Source organism: Myxine glutinosa, chromosome 1, assembly GCF_964187855.1.
Source record: "Myxine glutinosa chromosome 1, kmMyxGlut1.1, whole genome shotgun sequence".
Taxonomy (NCBI): Eukaryota; Metazoa; Chordata; class Myxini; order Myxiniformes; family Myxinidae; genus Myxine; species Myxine glutinosa.
Genome location: NC_136261.1, coordinates 186,687,305 through 186,699,385, shown reverse-complemented (window position 1 = coordinate 186,699,385; position 12,081 = coordinate 186,687,305). Strand labels below are relative to the sequence as shown.

General features: G+C 42.9%; 1 protein-coding gene across 1 annotated transcript; it reads right to left on the bottom strand.

Moving 5' to 3' along the window:
- Window positions 1-1,019: 1,019 nt before the first annotated feature.
- LOC137431907 (calmodulin-1) lies at window positions 1,020-11,193 on the bottom strand. Its single transcript, XM_068123743.2, has 6 exons — window positions 10,932-11,193; window positions 9,821-9,851; window positions 6,006-6,149; window positions 3,355-3,461; window positions 2,522-2,657; window positions 1,020-1,706 (listed from the first exon to the last, which is right to left on the bottom strand). Exons 1-6 carry the CDS (start codon window positions 10,932-10,934, stop codon window positions 1,678-1,680), a joined length of 450 nt encoding a protein of 149 aa, XP_067979844.1. The 5' UTR covers window positions 10,935-11,193; the 3' UTR covers window positions 1,020-1,677.
- Window positions 11,194-12,081: the final 888 nt, after the last annotated feature.

The following is a 12,081-nucleotide window of genomic DNA, read 5'->3' as shown; positions in this document are numbered from 1 at the left end:
AGCTGAAGGGAAAGGTGTATGCTGCATGTGTGAGAAGTGTTATGATTTATGGGAGCGAGACATGGGTAATGAACGTAGAGCAGCAACGAAGGCTGGAAAGGGTGGAAATGCGAATGGTTCAATGGATGTGCGGAGTATCGTTGAGAGAGAGGAAGACAAATGATGAATTGCGAAAGATGATGGGAATAGAGCCTGTGATTGATGCTGTGAAGAGGAACAGGTTGAGATGGTTTGGTCATGTGTTGAGGAAGGATGAAAGTGACTGGTTGAGAAGAGTGATGGAAATGAATGTCGAAGGAAGTGGAGGACGGGGAAGACCGAGAAAGACTTGGCTAAAGATGGTGGAAGAAGAAATGCGGGCAAGGGGGTTAACAAGGAGAGATGCAGAAAATAGGGCAAAATGGAGAAGATTGTCATGGGGACCGCAAGGCTAACCCCCGCTCTAGCAGGGAAAATGGCCTTAAAATGCCTGTTGTTGTTTTGTTGTATGGTAGATAGTATTGGGCTATCTCTGAATCCACAAACTCCAATGCATCTCTGAATATTTTGCCATATTTAACCAACCTGGGCTTTACAGATGCTTTTTTTTCTTCTTTTCAGCTGCCATTGCTTGACAGATGGTGCATAAGATGGGTTTACTGTGATAATATTGTTTATCCTCTTTCAACTCTGCCATTCCCCTTCCAAAAGCCAAGGGATTTAACGCAGTGATGTCTACATTTGCTCATTAACTGATAGCATGCATACATTTAAATGCTGATTTTGCTCAAAACTCCTGAAGTTTCATGCGATTAAAGTTTCGTTTTTATTAACTTGACTGGTCATAAAAAACACCATCTTTAAAGCATCTGTTATTTTTCACGGTTTTGAATTGCATTGGCTACTGCAACTGTATAGCCGAAGCAGTAAACAAGAAGGAATTTGGTTAATGTGATTAGAGAGAAATGTCATCATGGTGTTGCACCGCATTTGGTGCGAAGTGCGGACCGAACTCAAAACAAACAAACTGGCAGGTGGAGTGGGTCCATGGATGCATTTATTGTAGGGAAATGCTAGATAGGTTATTTGAACAGAGCTGGCACATGCAGGATGTTTGGATGCTGTGTGGTTGGTAGAACGGGTGCTGGTAAAGTACATCCCAATTATACAGGCCAAATGCTTTGGTTAATCTGGCAAAAAAATATCCCACCCACTTTATCTTTTTTTTTTTTTTTTACACCGATCCATGTATATTGTATAAATAGCACACTTTCACATTGCTGCTTATTCACTCGACATAGACAGGTGGGATGGACACACCACGGAAAGTGGACAACATGAGTAATGTAAGACACAGTTGAGAAAACGAGGGTCTTTGTTTTATATGAGCTGAGATCTCGTGAAGCTTGAAGACCTCATCCGCACTCCATGATACACATCATTGCTGCTGCTTCACTCGTTGCCGAATGAGGTTTGCAAACCCATGCTCTCAGCCGATCTCACCCTTCACCCTAATAATTGGGTGGTTATGGTGGTGGTGGTGGTGGTTGTGGAGGTGGTGGTGCTGCTGGTGCCGTTGTTTCAGGAAGCAGACTTTACAAAAGCTCCAACGTGTTGCTTTGAAGGAATGGTTTTGGCGTAGGAAGAAAGAGGGGCTGGTAGAGCTTGCGATGCAGCAGAGACCCGGGTCGTGTTTCATTACTTTGCGGTCATCATCTGTACAAACTCTGGGAACGAGGAACGGAAAATGGGATGGATTGCATGGAGTCGAGGAAGGGAGGAGATCGGGTAGGGAAATTGGGATTGAGAGGCCACAGCGAGGAGAGAAAGAGACAAAATTCATGCGAGTGTGAATTTCCAAGCTGAATGGCTTTCATGAAAATTTTTAAATAAATAAAAATTTAGAAAGCAAACTACATTGAGATGTTTTTAGTGTTCCCAACTATATATCTAATGGTGGTAGCAGCAAAGAGAGGAATTCCCCGGTTACTTGTGCGAATGCTTCTCTTTCAAACGAGGTCACATATATGCAGGTGGGAGAGATTGTGCAATATTTGCACGTGGGACCCTTCATCGGGCAAGGAAAACATGACGACTGCTGCACCCACCCCTGCTGCTCGGATACATCAACCGTGATGAATACAAAGTTAGCATCTCAAAGCAGAAGGCTCATGCAAATGATGCAAATGCTATGCAAAGGGTACAAATTTTTTTTATCTCCCAAGCACCACCAGTGCTTTTGTTTCCTATCCTATCTTTCCACTACCCCATTCACGTTTCATGCAACCAGATTGGGCTTGCGAAAGGAGAGGACAAGAAACCTTGCAACACTCAGATTTCAGGACATATTTGGGAATAACGCTTTTCTGCGTTTATTACAAACATCCGTACCCATTCCTGCACTGTAGGGTTCAGGAATTCCTGCTCCCCAAGTCCCAGCACAATGTACAGAAATAGAACAGAAGCAACTCCCTCGTGCCCCCCTCCACCTCCAGAAAAGACTCGCTAGCAAATTCACAATTTTTACCCACAAAGCCAATACCTTCATAATTGACCTGTCCATCTCCGTCGATGTCCGCCTCTCGGATCATCTCGTCAACCTCCTCGTCCGTGAGTTTTTCCCCAAGGTTGGTCATGACATGCCGTAGCTCTGCTGCACTGATGTAACCATTCCCGTCCTGTGTGGAGGAACAAATGGGATAACATTCTGCCCGATTCGCAGCTCGATTCATCATCTCGATTCTGCATTCCTTCCACATGGCGGAAGTCGATTATTTGTTTGTTTATTTATTTAATTATCCCCTTCCCATGTCCTTTTGGCGACGCAGACTCCATTCCTGCAAGCCAGACTTTATGACTCGCCTATTCTATTGACCACGACGCAAATGAGGATTGCTGTGGACACTTGCTCGATGGATTAACCTCTCCATCTTCTCCATTATCCCTCCAAATTGATCCCTCTGCAGTGCAAGCGCTTAGCGTGTTGGACCTCTTCATGGAGTCCAAATTCCATTTGCCACGCCCAGCAATAACGGCGTGAAAACACAAGTTCAAAGGTCCAGCTCTGAAAGCTCTTAATCTAAGCAAAAGCCATAACTGTGCTTTTTGCTATTTTTTATTGGCAATTGGGAACGACGCTAATGGAATGATGAATGATAAATACCAGGATGCTTTGAAAATGAATCGTATATCAGGAAATTAGGACAATTACCTCCAAAGTGTTTTTAAGAATAGCATGGTGGAACAGTCGATGGTGGATGACATAAAATAAAAATATAAAAAAACTTGTTGGGTTGAGGAATCCTTCAAAATTATGGACACAATTTCAGCTCTGGTTCTGCAGTTATTCTAGGGCCTCTCTTTAAGACTCATTACCTTGTCAAACACCCTGAAAGCCTCTCGGATCTCCTCCTCACTGTCCGTATCCTTCATCTTCCGTGCCATCATGGTCAGAAACTCGGGGAAGTCAATGGTGCCATTACCTGAAAGTGATAGACATTACTTTTCAACCACAGCATTGTCTTCATCAATGGCAGCGAATAATAGTGTTGTCTCCAGCAGATGGTTATCCGTCTGCTCAGTTCGTGAAGGTTTAATAACTCCTCACTTCTTTCTTATGTGCAGAGAGGTTACTTGGGATTCCCATGGCAATTCACCAACACGAATTCGAAAGGAACTCTGGGAGTTGAAGCCATCTCCCTCCTATATTCTCAATCTCAGAAAAGAGCTAAAAGTCTTAGTTTGGGGAAGAACCAATGTATATTTTAGTCAATGTCCAAATGATTAATGGTTGATTCAGGAAGGACAAAAACATGCCATCGATTGAAGAACAGATTTTGCATCTAATAAGTCGAAACAATCAAAACATCAAGGTTGAAGAAAAGGGAGATGTATTTGAGGAGATTTGGGAGGAGGTGGAAGCACCACCGAATCTGGTTCACACGTTGGACCTGAGCCTACTCTTGCTTTATTGACAACCTTTTGCCAGACGGTGGTGAAGTTATCCAATCAAAACATCTTAATAAGGGCCATATACATATTACTCGTGTTAGGGAAGGTCAACTACTTGTAGATCTCAGTATATCTGTTTGACACACACACACACACACACACACACACACACACACACACACACACACACACACACACACACACACACACACGTCACTTAAACCCCAAAACTTGAGCAAATTCCATGGGACCATTTTCTTTTAATATATAAAGAAGAAAGTTTAGGTGTTTGTTTGTTTGTTTATACATGAGGACCCTGCCAGAACCAGTGCAACCAAGTTGCACTGGCCAGTTTTAGGTAGTAGGTTGAAAACAGCAACCGCCCAGGGTAGTACTACCGTTCTGACTTAGGAGCGTTAAAGTGGTGCCGGAACCATATTACACTCTCCATGTCAGGATTGCTGGTCTTACTTTCTGCCTCACGCTATAGTTACCGTGCTAGCTTCTCAGGGGTGTTGCAAAACATTTTACCTTTTTTTCCCCCCGAGGCATGCTTCCTTTGATGCACGTTAAAATAGCCTATCACTAAATATTAAACTGATCCTGATTTTGCGTGGTTCTATTCTCGGCTAGATTAACGTGCATCAAAGGAAGCATGCCTCGGGGGGAAAAAAAGGTTAAATGTTTTGCAACACCCCTTATCTAGCCTATAGTTTTTATTACTATAAAACTATAGTTACTGGGCTAGCTTCTATCTCTCTTTGTCGCAAACAAACATCATACACTTTTCATCATACACTTTCTTCTCGTTTATTTAAGGCCTGGCCTCGATTACGGCTATATAGTCCATGCTTGGAGCCTCCAACATAAAACAACAACAACAAATAAAACTTTGTGTGGCCTCTTTCAGCCAGAGGAAGGTCGAGGGCTATGTTTGGAGAAACGAAATTGATCCTCGATAAAACCAGATAATTGGCCCTCAGACCACGATCACGTCTTGTGCTTATACACTGCATGGTTTTTTCCCACTCGTGATAGAGTAATATGTATTGTGAAGACCGCATGTTGAGGTTGTCGTGATATGTTGTCAACAACACAAATTTAATGATTATAGTGTTCACAAGTACACATGTTATTTAAAAGATTGCTTTACACAGGTTTATTATAATACCTCCGTGTTCAGGCCTTGAGTGAGTATGTTGCTTACACACTGCCTGAGTGTTCTCCCGGGTCGGTCGATTGAGTAATATGTATTGTGAAGGTCGTATGTTGAGATTGTAGTGATTTGTTGTATTTAAAAAAAAAAAATCAATGAAAAGAAGTTAAAAGAAGGGAAAGCGGTCCAAGCGCAATTTGCAACGCCCAAGATGAGTAATTCATACGAAACCACAAAGCCAACATTCCCCAATTTGTCATGCAGGAAATATTTAAATACGCATTTCATTGAATTTCCCTGGGCAACTCCGGGTAGTTCAGCACGTATTACAAACTCTTCACACGAGGGGTAAATCGAGTGTTTAAAGGATGAAGATAGGTGAGGAAAGGAAGGATGATGGGTGTTTTGTGAAGAAGAGAGAAAAAAGGGATAAAGACGTTTGGAACAGATGGGATGGAAGGGCCAGAGACTCTCGAAGGGGAGGAGGGTGTGGATTTTACAAACTCCAACAATTTTGAGTATGTAATACGTAGATGGCGGCCAAGCTAATGAACTCCATTGCGTGTAATATATAAGCATTGTATACATTCTCCCCTCATCCCCCACCAATCCAGTTAGTTTGGTCATGAGTCAAAAGGATTTGAAGACATTCCATGCAAACCAAAATAATAAACCGATTTAAAGTCTAAAATCGGACTTTATGGCTCAACTGACTAGACCTGAGCCCATCTGATGACTGGTCTGTTTCTTTTCCTCATTAAGGAGTTTGTTTTTGTTGCCATCATAGACAAAGTGGTATTCTCCTGGCATTTGGTTATCCAGAAGATTTCCCATACAGATTTTTAAAGAAACGATGTTGATAATTAGGGATCAAAGCGAGATGAACACTTTCCGCTTGAAGCACGTGATGTTTACCTACCATCCGCATCGACTTCGTTGATCATATCCTGTAGCTCTGCCTCGGTGGGATTCTGACCCAATGACCTCATGACCGTTCCCAGTTCTTTTGTTGTGATGGTTCCATCACCGTCCTTGTCAAACAGCGAGAAGGCTTCCTTGAACTCTACAGATGAACAGGGCACCACACACCACAATGCCAAAGTTTGTCTGTTACACTCGTTAATACTGTGCCTACAATACCAAATCTGAACAAGCATTGAACAAGCTCACCGTCACCAGTTCAAAACTTTTGATTTAAAAAAAGCAACCAAAAAGCAACAAAAATTAGACATTTCCCACTGAAAATCAGGCCACAAAACAACAACTACTACTACTACAACTAAGAAAACTACTGCTACTACTACTACTACTACTACAACAATCACTACTATTACAACTACTGCTGCTGCTACTACAATCACTACTATTACAACTACTACTACAACAACAACAATCGCTACTATTACAACTACTGCTGCTCCAACTACTACTACTGCAACAATCACTACTATTACAGATACTGCTTCTACTACTAATACTACTACTACTACAACAATCACTACTACTACTACAACAATCACTACTATTACAACTACTGCTGCTACTACCACTACTACTATTACAACAATCACTACTATTACAACTACTGATACTACTACAATCACTACTATTACTACTACTACTACAACAATCACTACTATTACAGCTACTGCTTCTACTACTAATACTACTACTACAACAATCACTACTATTACTACTGCTGCTACTACCACTACTACTATTACAACAATCACTACTATTACAACTACTGCTACTACTACAATCACTACTATTACTACTACTACTACAACAATCACTACTATTACAGCTACTGCTTCTACTACTAATACTACTACTACAACAATCACTACTATTACAACTACTGCTGCTACTACGACAATAACAATCACTACTATTACAACTACTGCTACTACTACAATCCCTACTATTACTACTACTACTACTACTACTGCTACTACTACTACAACAATCACTACTATTACATCTACTGCTACTACTACAATCCCTACTATTACTACTACTACTACTACTACAACTACTGCTACTACTACTACAACAATCACTACTATTACAACTACTGCTGCTACTACTACAACAATCACTACTATTACAACTACTGCTACTACTACAATCCCTACTATTACTACTACTGCTACTACTACTACAACAATCACTACTATTACAACTACTGCTACAACTACAATCACTACTATTACTACTACTACTACTACTATTACTACTACTACAACAATCACTACTACTACTACTACTACTACTACTACTACAACAATCACTATTATTACAACTACTGCCGCTACTACTACAACTACTACTACTACTACAATCACTACTATTGCAACTACTGCTGCTACTACTACTACTACAACCACTACTATTACAACTACTGCTACTACTACAATCACTACTATTACTTCTACTATTACTACTACTACAACAATCAACTATTAATACTACTACTACTACTACTACAACAATCGCTATTACAACTACTACTGCTGCTACTACTACTACTACAACAACAATCACTACTATTACAACTACTGCTACTACTACAATCACTACTATTACAACAATCACTACTATTACTACTACTTCTACAACAATCACTACTATTACAACTACTGCTGATATTACAATCCCTACTATTACGACTACCACAACAATCGCTACTATTACAACTGCTGCTACTACTACTACAACTACAACAATCACTGCTATTACAACTACTGCTACTACTACAATCGCTACTATTACTGCTACTACTATTACTACGACTACAACAATCACTCCTATTACAACTACTGCTATGACTACTACTACTACTACAACAATCACTACTATTACTACTACTACAACAATCACTACTATTACTACTACTACTACTACAATTACTGCTACTACTACTACAACTATGACTACTCCAACAATCACTACTATTACAACTACTGCTACGACTACTACAACAATCACTACTATTACAATTACTGCTACTACTACTACAACTATGACTACTACAACAATCACTACTATTACAACTACTGCTACGACTACTACAACAATCACTACTATTACAAATACTACTACTACTACAACTACTGCTACTATTACTACTGCTACTACTACAACAATCGCTACTACTACTACTACTACTACTGCCGACAGGATGATGGTACCTTGGGTTCCATTCACAACCAGACTATAAACTGTCACATTGGTGTTTTGCAGAAAGGGTCTGGCATCACAAAAAATGCTCCATCCTGCAGATGGACGATAACCTGGGCGCCCCATACCTGCTGGAATTATAGTTGGCGGCCATTAAATATCCCATGGTGTCTTTCGCGAAGAGAAGGTGAATTATCACCGGAATCCTGAACCAGTTCCTGAAATACTTGTACCAAAAACGTATCCCGGCTGACCCAAATAGATGGGATAAATTGGGGTCATTAAAGTAGTAGTAGTAATAGTAGTAGTAGTAGTAATAGTAGTAGCAGTAGTTGTAATAGTAGTAGTAATTGTAATAGTTGTAGTAGTAGTAGTAGTTGGAATAGTAGTATTAATAGTAGTAGTAGTAGTTGTTGTTGTAGTTGTAATAGTAGTAGTAGTAGTAGTAGAAGTAATAGTAGCGGTAATAGTAGTAGCAGTAGTTGTAATAGTAGTAGTAATTGTAATAGTTGTAGTAGTAGTAGTTGTAATAGTAGTAGTTGTAATAGTAGTAGAAGTAATAGTAGTAGAAGTAATAGTAGCGGTAATAGTAGTAGCAGTAGTTGTAATAGTAGTAGTAGTTGTAATAGTTGTAGTAGTAGTAGCAGTAGTTGTAATAGTAGTAGTAATTGTAATAGTTGTAGTAGTAGTAGTTGTAATAGTAGTAGTAGTAGTTGTAATAGTAGTAGAAGTAATAGTAGTAGAAGTAATAGTAGCGGTAATAGTAGTAGTAGTAGTTGTAATAGTAGTAGTAGTAGTTGTAATAGTAGTAGAAGTAATAGTTGTAGTCGTAGTAGTAGCTCGTGCTACTGTCCTTATCCTAATGCAGAGGTGTTCGAAAGAAAGGTGTGCGCGGATAGAATAGGTATCCAGTACAGAATTCCCAAAAGAGAATTCTCCGAACCGGTGGCGAGGAAATGCCTCCAGCTTCTCAGATCCAATTTCTACACACTGATCCATTTGTGAAATCCATGATTCAGCCTCCTGCACTCCGTTTCATTGGCCCCCATTTGATTACAGTACACACCGAATCTTCAAACGTTACCGATTGTGATGCTGAAAAGCAATTTACAGCATGGTGCATGTGGTGTCATGGTGTGCACCCTGCCCTTGGGCGTTTGAAAGTTTCGGGGTTTGCCATCTTGCCTTTCAATCGATTGTCGGTGCAGGCAAGGTAACTCAGTTGGTAGCGTGACTCGCCCTCCAAATAGGACTACGTCTGCTGTAGTGCCAGCAGGAGGTGCCGCATCGCGGAGTACGCCATCCTTTGGTGTGTGTGTGTTTGTTTGTTTTTAAAGTCGGTTTTCCCGTCTTTTCGTGGACATTAATGGGATCTCATGACAATTCAAGCACCATTAGGTCTTTGGGCCACCCCGAGTTGACCAATTTAGTCTTTGGGGTCGTCGCTGTATACTCAACTATACGTACGATGGTGGGCCCCATGTGAATGATGACTTTGAGATAGAGAATGAGATCAAGGTGATGCTCTTTTTCTATGATCGCAAGTCTTACCTGCAATTTGCTCTTCGGTGAGTTGGTCCGCCTGGGAAAGGCAAAGCACCGAGCGTTAGAGCGGACACCACGTGATTCAGAGCACACACCGCCATGCCGGGGCTACACATCACGAGGGGCCTCGCCATATGGCCTTCGGTACGTGCACGCGCGCTCCCGGCTAAAAGGTGTGTCCTCACCTGTGTCGGCAAACAAAAGCATTCGACTCCTGCCCAGTGACGTCAGCTCAACAATGAATGATTCACGCGGAGGTAAAGTTTGCTCGGCTGCAGGTGCGAGGGGAGCACAAAAGGGGGCAAACTTTGGAACCTGATCGGTATAATCGGTGTCGCTCGTCCGTGCATGGGTGGGGGACAGGGGGGCACGGGTTGTGTGTGGCCTCGAGTGTACCCAGCACGGCACACCCGGCACACACGGCACAACGGCACACCCTCCATTGCCCCATAATAGGTTTGCGAGAAAACAGAAAACGATGAATCGACGTCTGATTAACATTCGCAGGGTCGTTAGTCGCCCCCGACGAGGTGTCCAGATCGGGGTCTCATCCTCATTCATTCATTCACTGGGATCTACTTTGGAACGATTCCTGATCCTATAATCATCATTAGATCGCGGATCTCGTTGTGAAATCGCCACCTGCGGTTCGCGCAACCACAACCACAACCACGGGTGATAAAACGAACGCAATTAAGGACAAGGTGGAACCATTTGAGCAACAAAAGGTAGGTTACGTATCGAAATCACAATTTCTCATGGTGGTTAACACCGGTACTGATCTCCGACAGGTATACATTTGTAAAGCAGCGTTCGTCGTCCGTCGAGCACCACTGGTTCCTGCGCTGCGACACGGCCGGGTGTCGCTGCAACAACGGACGCTGCGATTTGGGGTCCGCGTGAAATAAAGGAAACGGACACGTGCGGACACCCACGGACATCGGGGTACAGACACGGACACGCACGGACGAACAGAGACGCGGTACGCGCGCCATGGTGGACCGAGCACGAAAATCGCGTACCCGACGGGCGACGGACCCGGATCGCGGGATGTTATCGCGGGACTGACGGACGCACGTGGAGCGGGGACGGACGGACGGACGAATGTGGGACTTACCATGGCCGCGTGCGCTCAGTTTGCTGCCTGTAGCTCACCCTAGTCCCGGCGGTTTTTCAGGGCTCGCCCGCTATATACCCCGAGTGGGGCGGGTTCGTGCTGCGCATGGTGCAGGCGGGGCTGCGATGCGTGCGCGACACGGCGCGAGGCCACCGTCCCGCATGCACCGACTCCCTAATCCGTACGTACACAGCACCTGCAGCCGCTCCCAGCACCACGCGGGGTTCCGCCGCCGCTTTGTCTTGCTTTGGGGAAGCTTCTCACTCCGTCTGATAGACTTTTATATATATATATATTTATTTATTTATATATATATGTGTATAGACGTACGTATATATGTGTATGTATATATATATATATATATATATTTATTTATTTATATATATATGTGTATAGACGTACGTATATATGTGTATGTATATATATATATATATATATATATATATATATATATATAGGAGGATATAGCCCATGGTGGCCCGCAGGGCGCATCGCCTGCAATGCGTCAAACTGGGACGCAACGGTTACAACATCCCGCACTGCTGCACATCGCGAAATCCGGGGACTCCATGCAATCATACGATGTACACGGTGCACGCAGCCCGTGTACACGTCAACACCCGTGCCTGCATTTCACAAACATTTATAACCTCTCGCTTCGTGCACGAATCGACACAGGTATAACAACGATGGCTCAGAAACTGCGTGTGAGCGCGAACGAGCGCAGGTTTCGGGATCCACGTGCATTTTCATTCGTCCGAAGCAAGAACTTGTCCGCGACATGTCGGCCGAAGCGAACAGGTTCAGCAACAGGTGCCCCTTACGGGCAAGTCACCATTACCTGCTCCCCCGCCCTCCCTCCTGTTCCTCTTTCGACCCATCTCCACTTCCAGCAGGAAATGGGAGCTCGTACAGGTGCAGCGAAAGGCAACTGTACCCTTGTAGCAGATGTCACCTTTGAATTAAGCGAAACACGAGAACCCAGTGTACACTCTTCTTGCTTTTGTGATGACGTCAGACGAAGACAACCTGCCATTAGACCCCTTACCTGTACCTGTACCTGTACCTGTACAAGCAGACAACCCTTAATCTCATACTGTGCGGTATACTAAAGATGATCTTGTTCCTCACCTACAGAAGTACATCAACC